This window comes from Adiantum capillus-veneris, chromosome 24, assembly GCF_014529385.1.
Source record: "Adiantum capillus-veneris isolate H3 chromosome 24, ASM1452938v2, whole genome shotgun sequence".
NCBI classification, from domain to species: domain Eukaryota; kingdom Viridiplantae; phylum Streptophyta; class Polypodiopsida; order Polypodiales; family Pteridaceae; genus Adiantum; species Adiantum capillus-veneris.
The window spans coordinates 19,027,457-19,041,830 of record NC_140954.1 but is presented as its reverse complement, the minus strand read 5'-3'; the positions used below and the strand labels follow the sequence as shown (position 1 = coordinate 19,041,830).

The following is a 14,374-nucleotide window of genomic DNA, read 5'->3' as shown; positions in this document are numbered from 1 at the left end:
CATGACAGCTGGGCATGGCCATCTCCATTGCCATGCTGGGTACAGCATTTGGGTACAACTGGCAAATGCGAGCCACCAACAAAGCCCAAATATTCACTCCGCCAAGAAAGCCCATGGCATTTGAATATACTCCTCGTCTTCTGACCCAAAGCTTGATACACCGGAGAGAGATGCGAAATGCTAGAATGTTCGGAACAAGGCACAGCTTCGTCACTATGTGGCACGGTTGGATTCCAGAGGGGATGTATGGTGGAAAAGAAAAGCGGGAAGCGAAACGTAATCCTAGCCATCCGGCGAATGGGTGAACTACACGTGAACTAGGGGTGAACTAAGATATGGTGAACTAGGGGTGAACTAGGGTGGAAAAGCAAATTGCACGTCTTTTTAGGAAGATTGATTAATGATTGGAGGTGAACTTGGGGTAAACTAGGCTTGAAAAGTAGATTTGCACATAATCCAAGGATAGTTAAAGGGCAGTCATTATTACTTTGAGAAGGCACATTTTAAAAAGCCAAACCTTCACATAGGGGGGCTCTAATGTGCACTTATAGTGAGGAGAGAGCTTTGAAATTAGTGAACTAACAGTAAACTAGGGTGAACTAGAGGTAAAACTAAGGTTTTTGTACTTCACCATAGTGAACTAGGGGTGAACTAAGGGTAAACTAGTGGTGAACTTGGCCTCGCCTGTAAATGTGGGTTCACATAGGTGAACTAAGGATGAACTAAGAGTGAACTAAACTCGGCTTCCTACAATATGGAATCACTTGAAGATCATGAGGGCAACGAGATCATATCGGACCTAGAGTGGGAGAGTGACTCAAGCAGTAGCAACCATGTGATCAAGCTAGTGACTCTCTGAGCTCCTTTGAAGGTGATGAAGTCATATCGCGGAGGACACAAACAATGTTACCTTCCTTCGATCCACTAGCATATGTTTCTCCTATTTTCTATTCTTTTGAAAGGAGTACTTATGAGTTGATGAAGAATGTGATTAGGGATGACAGTTTAATCACCTCGACAGCTCTTAAAGTTTGTGATACTAGAGGGGTGCTAGATTTGGGAAGATGGAGAAAAATGAAGGAAGGTTTGTGCTTGGGAAAACCTGAAGATGGCATGAGTTATCTTTGTTTACCCTCATCATCTTCAAAGCTCAAGATATCTTATCTCGAAGAATGGGGGAACATTGTCCAAGGTTGCCACACAAAGGGGTATGAACAAAATCACTTGGGGATAGAAGATACCATTAGAATGATCAAGTTAGAGTGGTGTGTGGACGTTAGAAGACATGGGATTCCACTTGACTATGTGAAGGACCTTCTCAGTGCTTGTGAGTGTAACAGATGGAAGGAATACTTAGAGGCATGCAATAGTGCCAAAAGAAAGCATACATATGTGCGTTTTCCGCATCACAAAAGTGTAGATGTATCAGAAGTAAAAGCAGCTTTGGTGGATATTATGGTTGAGCATAAAGCTTGTTATGGTCCGTTCCAGTAAGAACCATGGAATCTCTAAGACCACTATCGATTACATTTGTCATAGAGGTGGACAACCCCATAATAAAGGTACCAAAAAGAGGCTTAGAAAAACAAAGAAGTGTGGATGCCCTTTCAAAGTCAAAATAGAATATCTTGATGGTAACAAAAAGGCATCCATTTTGTTGTTTCCTCTTCATGAAGGACATACCCCTGGTAGTCGTGAGGATTTATACCACTTACCTGCCCACCCAAATGTGATTGAGTGTTGTATGGAAGATCTTTTTGATGTTGGCAATGCACGAAGTGTTGCAAAGATGTCCTTATCAAAAGAGCAATTACATTATGAACGGTCTTCTTCCGTTGATCAAGTGACCTTCAGATTCTTTATGATACAAAGAAAAGTATCAATGATGTCATTTCAAATACGAAATCAAGGTATTTACTGCGCTATCTCTTTGATTCAAGTACACTTTGTAATTTCTAGAGGTGAAACTAATGCATTTTAGGTATACTTCTCATTTTGTGCTCCAAGGAAAACTTTCTAGGGATGATTGGACATGTATGTTGACCGAGGCTACAATGCTAAAGAAGCAGGAAAAGGTATCCATAATATAGTTTGCTCGTTTGTGAGAGTTGTAGTAACAAAAAGTTGTTTGAGCATAATGCCTATTGAAGCTTTTTTTGTGAAAACATGTAGGTGTGCTACTACCAACCTTACAATCCTCATGCAACAAATGACAGTGAAAAGCCCTTTATTCTTATCATTCAAGACCAATGGATGTTGGAAATGGCTATGCGATTCTCTCGGCATAACTCATGGGCTATTGATAGCACTTTTAAGACGAATGCGTTTGGGCTACTACTATATGCCGTTGTCTTGCCAAACCAACATGGTGTGGGTATTCCAATTTGGTTTATGATGTTCTCTAATGACCCAGGCTCAGACCATGAGAGGATAGCATTAGAGATAACATTATCTACAATCCTATCTAGAATGGGGAATGTTGGACCTACCGCCCTTGTCATTGACAAATCTGCTTTAGAGCTTGAAGCATTCTCAAAGGTCATCAATGGAGATGAATATTGTTGGCATTCTTATGAAACAAGACCCCGAGAGCAACGTTTTTGCCACATTATTGTGTGTTGGTTCCACACAAAGAAAGCATGGGTGGAAAATCTATTAAGTATGGAGCTTGATTTACCCTTGTAATTTTTTGTGGTAAAAGCGCACATTTGTAAGGCCCCCATTATGAGGAGAAGCCATCGTGCGTGAAGGAAAATCACTCACCGGAAACCAAAATTTTCACGGACAAGAATCAGGGGCAACTTGAAAGGCCTCGGGGGCAGAGGCCCCCGAGACTTTTTTTTCGCCGGAATATTCTTTTTCGTCGGAATATTATGACCGGCCGGCGGCCGGAAAGTGGTCGGAAAACAACCGGTTGGTTGGCCGGTGGCCGATAGTCAATGGCCGATGGCCGGTGGTCGGAAGTCAATGGCCGGTGGTCGGTGGTCGGAAGTCAATGGCCGGTGGCCGGTGGTCGAATTCAATGGCCGGTGGCCGAATTCAAAAGCGGACTTGTCTTCTCAAGGGCGGCCACACATGGGCGGATTGGAGGGTCCGATTTGGACTTATTCGCACAAGGGCGACTACACATGGCTGTCTCTCATAAGAGAGGGCAGCCCTTTTGGCCTATAAAAGGAGGCCATTTCTACACACATTTCATATAGTGTGAAGTTGATGCAACAAGGTGAGTGTGAGGTGGTGAGAGTGAAGAAAAGCGGGAGCTCCATTAAGGGTATAATCCCTTTGTAAACTATTTCTTGTTTTGAAGTACTAAAGCCATTGAGTGGCTACTTTCCCGTGGTCGTAGTCCACATTGGGTGAACCACGTATATCGTGTGTACTCTCTCTCTCTCTCTCTACTCTATAATCTCGTGTATATAAATCTGTCTCTCTCCATTAAGTAATCTACTCAATTATCTATTTAGCTACGTCTTATTTCCTAACAAAATCTTCTTCCAAAGATTTGTGGACTCTTCTTTGTGAATGCAATGCATGTGTGGGTCTCTGTGCACCTTGATAACCAATTGTTCTTTTATTTTGTAGGTACCAAAAGAGCTCCAAGATCATCTTTATTCATCAATGACAACACTTATGCATGCCTTCAACGTACGAAGTAGAATTTGAGAATCACTACCAAGAACTTCTTCAACACTATGCAGCTCATGTTAATGTGCAGAGGTATGTGACAAGTGGTTGGTGTGGACGTGACTGCCCATGGCGCAAAAGATGGCCCAAGTTTGGTCGTTTATTCAACTATGGAAATGTTGACACTACCAACTTAGTGGAGAGATTGTGGAAATACATAAAGTATACCTTATTAGACGCGCGGATCAATAGATCGATTGTGGATCTCTTGCATGCTATTGTGGGTGATTCAACAACTGGCACTAGAATGGGTGGTACTTTATTAGAGTTCTTCAAACAAAAACAAGAAATAGGTAAGACAAGACCTCATGGATTGATTTCTCTCTTTGTTATGAAAGAGGAACCCTAAACTTGATTTGGTATTGTTACTCTAGTTGACTCGGGCCGCTACAACATCCGGGGCTCTTCAAAGCAACACACTACGCGATTACATGGTGGGGAGAAAATACTACAATTGTACGAGGGTGATCCTTCCACCTTGGAAATTGTGAATGAGATGACACTATTATTCAAGGTTCGAAGTATTTCTAATACAAGCCACTGGCATCATGCGAGCATGCAATGCAACTACTGTGATTGCCCAGATTGGGCAAGCGGGTGTAAACACCTATATGCACTTCACCTAATCATAAAAAAGTACTTTCCACACTTGTATCCCTTCATTCCAGCTGTGGATAATGAGCATGCCGTTGATAAAGACCTCCAGAACACAGAAGATATCAATGAATATTTCGCAGGCAACTCAATTGAGGATGGGTTTGATGATAATGAGGTCTTGAAATGTGTAAGCGAGGTCAGAAGCACACTCACAAGGATTGAATAAGGCTTGAAGGACAATGATCCGGCTCAAAAAGCAGTCTTGTTATGTGAACTCAACATTTGCAAGGATACCTTACTAAAGACCTCGCCACCGAAGGTGATTGAGATGCCTATGACAGGAAGTATACGGCAAATACAAGCACATGTGACTCAAACAAGACTTGGGCATGGGAAGAGGCCACAAGAAGTGGAGCCGAATATAGAGGTTTATGAAGCAGGGACATCATAACCAACAAAGCGAGCTCATGTAACTGGTATATTGTGAAGGAAACATCAACGTGACAGGTTTCGAATCCGATTTCATGAGACACCACGAATTTGGTGTCCACATTGTTGCACCAAAATATTCATGGTTGACCCTAGGGTTACCATTACATGTGCAACTTGCCATGCATTATTGCCTTTATTGTCACAACATACCCTTCCGGATGGAGAGACCTACCTAATAGATAAACATGTGAGAATATGTGATATCCCAACAAATGTAGTATGCAAGATTACTTCTTGTACATCGAGAGAAACCCCAACAGATGAGAGAGACTTTACAATGGTTCAAGACAATGGTGAAGTTCTCCGTAATGTGTTTGCATCCCAATGGAGGCTTGTGCTCGTATGATGGATCCATTTTGGTCATGTATATTATTTGGTTTAATCAAGGTTTATGTCTATTTCACTTCTAGTTACACTTATCTTGATACTCTTCCATTCAATATATGAATTTACATTTGGTTTGCAATATGGTATGCTCTAGGAATTTTTGTGGTGCTCACACAAAATCAATCCCTAGTTCACCCTTAGTTCACTTTTAGTTCACCCTTAGATTACCCCTAGTTCACCCTTGTCAGGCCAAAAACAATGCTCATCCCTAGTTCATTCCTAGTTCACCCGTAGTTCACCACTGTAGGGAAAAAGCTCATGCTCTCGGGAATCATTCTCAGTTTAGGTCCCTAGTTTATCCCTAGTCCACTCCTAGTTCACCCTTAGTTCACCACTAGATGGCCAAAACCATCCTCTCGGGAATCATTCTCAGATTTCCTCCCTAGTTCACCCCTAGTTCACCATACTGCAATTAGACTAGTTCACCCCTAGTTCACCCTTAGTTCACCACTACAAGGCCCAAACCATCTTCTCGGGAATCATTCTCAGATTTCCTCCCTAGTTCACCCCTAGTTCACCATACTGCAATTAGATTAGGTCACCCCTAGTTCACCCCTAGTTCACCACTGCTAGGCCCAAAACCATCCTCTCGGGAATTATTCTCAAATTTCCTCCCTAGTTCACCCCTAGTTCACCTTACTGCAGTTTGATCTGGTCCCTAGTTCACACCTAGTTCACCCTTTGTGCACTCTTAGCTCACCCTTGGGTCACCCCTTATGCCTAGTTTGTATCACAAATGGAGGCTTGGTTGTCATGTAATTTGAATTACCTTAGTTCAAGACTTGGCTCCTTATATTTTGTAGCATATCCTCGTTACCATTTGAGCTTTTTACCCCTACAATAATTGGTCTATCGTTGTCATGTAATTTGCATTACCTTAGTTCAAGACTCGGCTCATTATAGTTTGTATCAATTCTTCGTTACCATTTGAGCCTTTTACCCCTACAATAATCGGTCTATCATTTTGTGTTGATCACCCCATTTCTCGCAAGGTTGATCTTCACTCTTAGAGAATTAGAATCGATCTTAACACACCATTTCTTACATGCTCACACATTATTTTTTACACCATAACACATCATTTCTCACATCGTAACACATCATTTCTCACATAGCAAGAGTAGATGCACAGAGAGACATATTGGAGGAACCAAGATGGATTATATTGCACTATGCTCTCAAAAATTACATCTCAAAAGTTACATCACAAAAGTTTTTCATATAATAACACGATTTCCAACGCATGGGATAAAAAAGAGGTGCTACATAGATATCCTAGTATGGGGTGTCCAAAACACATTATCCTTGCACTCCATCAAGTCCTAGAGACTTTTTGCTCCATGCTATAAGCTCCTCTTTTAGCCTTTGAACGGATTGGTGCTTGAACCAAGTCTTTGTGAGTTGTACATCAAACATAGAGAGTTAGTGAACCATGTAAATCACTAAAAAATAGACCATCACATAAAGTTAAGTGTTTTTCAATGAAAAACATTTACATACCCAGCTCTTTGATCGTTTGCCAAAGGCCCCAGCAATAAGATTCTTCATATAAGCCATGACATAAAACGCACAATCATGGGCATTTGGTTGACAGGAACCTAAAGACATGCATCAATTTTCAATAGTGAAAAATCATATAAATTGATCTTATCAACATGAAAACACATGCGTACAACACTTGAGCCATTGACACACCTCAGGTATTTCTAGTGGTGAAAGTCCTTTTCTTGGTTTTGCCATGAACTCTTTCAAACCCTCGTTCGAACAATTGTGAAATAGAATCTCAAGAACCCTACAAGGATATCTCTTAGATCCAACTCTCACCCAATAACCTCTATATTCCTTACCACATACATACCTATAAACACTAGCAAGATAGGTTGTGCCATTAGAATCCGGCAATGAATTGAAGTACATGATAGCATGTGAATCCCATGGAAATTTGTCAAGCTTTTTGAAGTGATTGTTGAAGATGACATAAAGGACCCAATGGTTCCTTAAACAAGACATAAATATGCAGCAAATTAAGCATGACAACCAAAGGTACATCACATCACTTTCAAGCTAAAAGAAAGTGAATAAATCATACCTACTAACTATTGGTAGAAAAAGGAACCAATGTTGAGACATATCTAAACCTTGCAAGTAATTTTTGATAACTCCAATGTCTTCATGGTGACGTAGTGTAACATAGTCATACCATAAACTATCCATGAACTAGACTTTGTCTAAAATCTCTTTAGGCAATGTGTTTTCTATCCAACTATCACCATAAAAAACAAAGACATTGCGTTGAAAACTTACATAATACACGAAATATTTTTGAAAGCATAGAAATGAGCTTTAAGCTATACTTACATCATAAACAAGTTCATTGTTTTTGTGGAAGCTTTGGCATGAGAAATATCTTCAAGCATTTTCATGTCCACTTCCGAAATTATATTAGATCGATGAGATCTAAAGTGAATCGATGATCCACTTTCAAAACTATATGTCAAAGCAAATTCAAACATTAACAAATGATAGAGAATGTCAAACCTTTAGAGGATGGTAATATTCACCTTGCTTTTATGGACTCGTTGCCATTACTACTACTTGCTTCCAAGTTAATTCCCCCGTTGTTTATCACCAAAGAAAGTGGCATGTCGCCTTTGCAAAGAGGAGAGTCACTAATTTGGATTTGCTTTGACGAGCCAATGGTCACCCGAATCTAAAGTATATTGACAAGATCAAGAGAAGCTAAGTAACATTATTTACTATATGCATATTTATATGACTACATGAACAAAGTTTTACCCGTTTTCCTCTTTGAATGGACAACGAATTTTCAAGCAAGGAAGCACCTAGCGGTACGGGAGTACCCTCTATGAATTTAAATTTTTTTCCTTGCTTCACGGGTGCAAGCAAAGGACCATGACCATCATCCAATTTGAGATTTGGCTACAAGACATACAACTCATTTAACACCAAAACATCATGCAATACAATTAGTCATTTAAATAACGACACTACATGCGACATACCGGAGTACATGCTTGCTCAATATCAACTTTCTCCTCTACCTTTTTGTCCTCTACGTTTTCCTCTTCCTTATGTATTTTTCCACCGGGGTTACGCTTCTAAAAAGAGTCGAGAGCGTAGAGCAAAAAAAACTTAATCCTTATAACAAATAAAAATTGATGATTGCAATAGATATGCTTACATTCATTTTGAAGCCACCATCAATCCATTTTTGTATAGCCGCCATGCGTGCATCTTTTGTGCTCATGTAGTCCCCTAATGCATTGGCCATTTCTCTTTCTACAAAAGCTTCTTTCGATCCATTTGCTAGCTTCTCACTCTCATCGAAAGCATTCCATTTCCGAAGCAAGTACTTCTCCTTCCCTTGTAAAATCTTCGATTTGTTTCTCTTGAACTTATAAGCCGCATCCTTGAAGCGCACCTTTGATTGCTTCTCGTATGTGTTTGCCCTTGACGAAGTCCGATTCATCATGCCTCGAGGTCGACCACCCTTGCGTAGTGGGATATCACACTCGGTGCCATGATCATCTCGAAGATGGTCCATCATATCGACCCTCTTCTCGTAACATATTTTGTTAGCCCGGCACTCTTCCGTTGCAATGCATTGCCGAGTTTTTCTCCCATTGTTACGCACAATTTTGATGTAGAGTGGCCTCGCATCTTCCATCTCTCGTGATTGTTTATTTGTGAGCTTCTTGAAGCAAGACGCTTAATCGATTGCTTTCCCCGTTAAGCTTAAGGTATGGTATTAATTTTGGTACTTTTGATACTTTTGGTACTTTTAGGTACTATTTGAAAGTGTTGTAAAAAGTGGCTTTGGTAGTTTGATTTGGTAGTTTTGGTACTTTTAGGTACTATTGAAAGTGCTACAAAAAGTGTCTTTGGTAGTTTGATTTTGGTAATTTTGGTACTTTTAGGTACTATTTGAAAGTGCAGCAAAAAGCTTGTTTGGTAGTTTGATTTTGGTAGTTTTGGTACTTTTAGGTACTATTTGAAAGTGCTGCAAAAAGTGGCTTTTGGTAGTTTTGATAAGGTTAGGGTAGTTTAGTTCTGTATTGAGGGTATTTATATGTTTTTGGTACTATATGATTTCCGAGTTTGGTAGTTTTTGGTAGTTTTGGTGGTTTTGGTAGTTTGGGTTCTATTTGGTAGTACAGTACTTAGAAGTACCAGTCTTGGTATGACTTCTAGGTAGTTTTTGAAACTAATTGGGACCGCTGGTTGTCAACAGGCTGAGTATGACACTCTGGAGAAAAAATGGAAGGAAGGTCAAGAGCATACCCTATTTGTGAAGGAGATGTTGTTTGATATCAGGCTTGGGAAGAGGTTCCCAAGCCTGATCCTAGGCCCCAAGTTAATGATTCGGTAAATGTGATCCCGGTGTTTGGTATGTGTGTTGCATGCGGTGAGACCTTGGAGTGCGCACATGTAGTCCGAACCTTCTTGCTAGAGTGCCGACACCAGTATTATCCCTTGTGCTTCAGTGCTCTGTTACAAAGCAGGGATCAGTGTGTCAAGCCGGGCTGTAATATGGTAATCTCTGATTTGGCAAAGTCTTGGGCCAGTGGGCTTCAAGTTGTCAAGAGTAAGTATGTGTGCATTTTTGAATAGATATGCGTACTTGCAACTCAGTGAGGTTTTCATACAAGTTAGTATGTGATGTCTTTCTTTGTGTTTGCAGAGGAGCAGGATGCTGCAGTTGCTGACCATCACACCACAAAGTCGGCTGCAAGTTGAATATGGGACGTGGATGAGGTGACAAGGGAGATATCAGATGTTCTTCATGATTTGAAGCAAGGTAATTCAGTAGGGAAAGACAATGTGACGGGGCAAAGATGTGAGGCAATAGGCGACAGCGAAAGTCAAAATGAGGAGGCCAGAGATAATAAAAAGACAGGTGACAACAAAAGTAAAAGTGAAGAGGAGGCCAAAGATGGTAAAAAGACTAAGGACAAGGGGGAAGGTAAAGTCCTTGTTGTTGTGGAGCTGGATGCGGAGGAAAGCCAGGATGCTGCCAACACAAAGCTCGATGATGCAACGGCCAAGAAGGGAGAGGAAGAACCCAAAGGAATGGAGGAAGAAGCCACGAAGGGGGGTGTTGGGGAGGGGGTGCAAAACACAAAGGGGAGTGAAGGGGAGGCCAAAGAGGGGTCGGAAGGCAACAAAGATCGGAGGGAGGCCGAGGATCAGCAAGAAGAAGTACTTGCGAACGATATTGTTGTGGACAGCACCGACAGGGGCGTTGACTCTACTGCTGTCGATGTTGTTTCGAAGTGGAGAGGTGGTTCCCCTGATTCCGCGACCCTGCAAGAACTTTTCGGTTTGCAGAGAAAGAAGGCCCGCAATAGCGCCTGTGATCTATTATCCTGTGCATGCAAACTGTAGCTAGTGAGAATCTGTTGTATTCCGCACTATGTGCTTTTTAGTGACTGAGTCAACTTGATTTTTTGGCCTTGAGATTTATCTTCTCTCTCTATCTGGTTCTGTGTTGGTATGTTACCTTTCGTTACATTAATGTTTCAGTTTTCCTCACTATATGTGCATTAAAGTACCAAATTCGGTACTTTTTGGTATTGTTGAACTTGGGTGCACGTCTGTCCACTATTACAGTACCAATTTGGTACTTCTTGAACTTGCTGTTTTGGATATTCCTTATCACTTGTGCAATACAATACCAAATTTGGTAGTTTTTGGTCCAGTTTTCTGTTTTAGATATGATGTTTGCACTGTGTATTTGTCCCCACTCATTATGTATGTTGGTGCTGTAGTAAGTTGGTGGCTAGACGAGACATCGGCAAGCACATTGCTGCAGCCTCATGTGGCTGCTAGACCCGGGTGGATGATTGTGCTTGATCTTAATGGCATCCTAATAACCAGCTGCATCGAACTCCTTGAAGCCCTTCAGTGCCTAGAAGAGAAGCACATGCCCGGGGTAGTCTATCTCCAAAAGGATGTAATTTGTCTTGTAAGGCCGGATGCGGAGCAGTTCATCCTATGGATTAAACAGAAAGTCACCCTAGTGTTGTGGTCCTGCTGTAGAAGGGAAAAACTGTTACACATGGTGAACGCGTGCTTCCCCAACCATAGAAGGCAAAAATATTTTGCAGGTAAAGCATACCCGCTTTGAATGTTGTCGGACATAAGTTACACATACCTCTAACCTCGTTTTTTGGCATTAGCAGATATTCTCTCCCAAGAGGACTGTGAAATATGGCGGCCCCGTATGTTAGAGGTGCCGGTTGTGCCCAAAGACATGGACGATAAGCCCGTTTTCTTGAAGAAGCTACGGACGCTGTGGGCAAGGCACCCGAAGTACGATGCCAACAACACTATTCTTGTAGATGATTGTAGATATAAGTTTCTTAAAAATGACTATGAAAACTGTATGGCAATCCGATCATACGATCCCATGGTAGTAGGAACCGATTACCCATTTTACTTGCTGGATTTTGTTTTGCCTTGGTTGCTCGGGTGGATAAGGGATCAGTACCCAACAGAGTACACTCGCAAAAACCCAGTCTTTGAAACTGAAGAGGATATCTCTGGGTACATTACTGATTACTTCATACAGATGGAGGGGTACTCCTATAAATTTGATCCCCCAAGGTAGGAGATTTCCATAATCATGTAAATAGTCGAATTTTGTAACCCGATACTATACATAATGGAAAACCACTTTTCTTGTTCAGACTGTCTTGGTATCTTGATCTCTACTGTTGAGACCTCTGACTAATTCTATTGAAACCTCTTGGAGCTAACCAAGTTGCCCAACATTTTAATTTTTGAGGCAGATAGCATCTATGTTTGGCATACCTTTCATGTTATCAACGTAGTTCTAGACATTGCTTAAGGTGGTCGTATCAAATACGAATAGACAAACTGAAAAATACCAAGAAATAAAGTAAACCATAAGTGATATAGCAAGTTCAAGAAGTACCAAATTGGTACTGTAATAGTGGACAGACGTGCACCCAAGTTCAACAGTACCAAAAAGTACCAAATTTGGTACTATAATAGTGGACAGACGTGCACCCAAGTTCAACAGTACCAAAAAGTACCAAATTTGGTATTGTAATAATGTACAGACATGCAGCCAAGTTCAACAGTACCAAAAAGTAAAGATATAGTGAGGACAACTGAAACAGTAATGTAATGAAAGGTAACATACCAACACAGAGCCAGATAAAGCAATAAAGTAAACCATAAGTGATACAGCAAGTTCAAGAAGTACCAAATTGGTACTGTAATAGTGGACAGACGTGCACCCAAGTTCAGCAGTACCAAAAAGTACCAAATTTGGCACTGTAATAGTGGACAGACGTGCACCCAAGTTCAACAGTACCAAAAAGTACCAAATTTGGTACTGTAATAGTGGACAGACGTGCACCCAAGTTCAATAGTACCAAATTTGGTACTTTAATGCACATATAGTGAGGACAACAGAAACAGTAATGTAATGAAAGGTAGCATACCAACACAGAACTAGATAGAGAGAATATATAAATCTCAGGGCCAAAAAATCAAGTTGACTCAGTCACTAAAAATCACATAGTGAAGAATACACTTGGTACTGTTGACTACTAGATTTGGTACTATTGACTACTGAATTTGGTACTATTGACTACCGGATTCAGTTGTTCAATCAGGGCTTCTCATTGCCCTCAAGTAACATGGACGCACTTCGTCTCTCTCATCATCATGATATGGCATGCTATTGCATATCCTCTCATATACTTCAGTAGATTACTTGTATTGTAAAATTTGACCTAGGGATCCTGCAATAGGCTCCATCGGGAAATGTATGGCCCTAACAAGATGTGAGTAGATCATTACCGGAGATGTGTGATCCAATAGCCGGTATGTATCAGCTTTTCCTTCAACTTGGCCATAAAAAAAGCTTTCAACAACCTTCCCTCCTCTAAAAATTTGGTTATACCACTTATCCTTTTGTGCTTTCACCATTTGGTACAACACTTCTGTGCATTTGATAATGTAGAATTCTTCATTTGCCTCAGCTGCTTTCACTGCAAAATTATCCCCTATGGACAACATGCCACTTAACATTTCAGGGCATCCTTCATATAGTGGCAGGTTGGACACTTGGCTCATTGGAATTGATGTTGAATCTCCACCCTCCTCATCATCATCTGATTTGTCATCCCTGATTGTATCCCTGGACTCTGGCATGGTTTGATGCAAACATGTTTCCATTCTTCAATGTGCATTCTGTTCCTGCATCCTCTCCACAACCCACGCATACACGGATCACAAAAACATGAAAGTGATTGAAAGCATATGGCGGTGCGGTTGTCCTGTGAATAGCCATCAACACCATGAAATGAGAGGGAGCCAATGATGCACTCACAGTCCCATTGCAGATTGTGTTGCACTTCATCCGCGCAAATAAGTTAAAGACTCTTTGTGTATTACACCTCTGGGACTGTTCTCTTGGCTGAAAAGTTGCTTTCAAAAAGTTGACAACATCGGCTGCACACTTCATACGCCAGCCATCTGGTTTCAATTCCTCATGCGTCAAAGTTCTCTTGATGACTGCCCCTGCCCCATCATGCTCACCTTTTCCATGGTCGGATGCAGAGAAGTTATGCATCATGTGAAAGCCTGTCATTTGATAGTACCTGGCCACAAAATAGTAAGGTCTACTGGCCTTGAATTGTGAAGCACCACCATCTGACCAAACCCAATGTTGTTGCAGAGAATGTCCTCGTTCTTTCAGCCACTTGTCATGCAGTAAGAAACAATGTTGTATAAACAATGTGTCATGCTGCTTCTCATCCGATATGTAGAAGTGTAGCGTCTTCTGTGTACCACCTGCTGCATTTCTTAAATAAGTGATGTGCACAAGTAATGTGATTTGGGTAGACCACCAATACATTGACTGAATTTCATACTGAACTTTAAAGGAATAATTCTTCGCAAAGTCAATAAAAGATACTACAACGTTGCTAGGAAAATTCTGCAAACAGTCCTTGAATTGTTGGGCTTGCCAGCGGAAGACAAAGTTGTGCCTGATGAAGCCTGTCAGATGGGCTGAATAGGCTAAGAAAAGTCCCACTTTTCATCCGTTGCACAATCAAGTCCTTTCTCTTCTTCTCACTCCCACCTTCATGAACCTGTCCTGTTCCAACCTCCATGAAAACCTTCACAGACACCTTTTTTCTATCCTCTGCTATCT

At 41.1% G+C, this 14,374-nt stretch overlaps 1 protein-coding gene and 1 pseudogene across 1 annotated transcript; one reads left to right on the top strand and one right to left on the bottom strand.

Moving 5' to 3' along the window:
- The first annotated feature begins 14 nt into the window (after positions 1–14).
- On the top strand, positions 15–5,301 carry LOC147426036 (uncharacterized; annotated as a pseudogene).
- A 2,416-nt stretch (positions 5,302–7,717) lies between these two features.
- Positions 7,718–8,848, bottom strand: LOC147426035 (uncharacterized). The gene is made up of 4 exons (XM_086499346.1): positions 8,363–8,848; positions 8,184–8,279; positions 7,957–8,100; positions 7,718–7,870 (listed from the first exon to the last, which is right to left on the bottom strand). Exons 1-4 carry the CDS (start codon positions 8,846–8,848, stop codon positions 7,718–7,720), a joined length of 879 nt encoding a protein of 292 aa, XP_086355472.1.
- Between the last annotated feature and the right edge of the window lie 5,526 nt (positions 8,849–14,374).

Bases quoted from the DNA above. Each gene is read 5' to 3' on its own strand.
- LOC147426035 (XM_086499346.1), bottom strand. From the start codon at position 8,848: ATGGAAGATGCGAGGCCACTCTACATCAAAATTGTGCGTAACAATGGG. The intron at 8,280-8,362 runs GTAAGCATATCT...GACTCTTTTTAG, and splicing joins ATGGTGGCTTCAAAATGAAT to AAGCGTAACCCCGGTGGAAA. The intron at 8,101-8,183 runs GTATGTCGCATG...TATGTCTTGTAG, and splicing joins TTGAGCAAGCATGTACTCCG to CCAAATCTCAAATTGGATGA.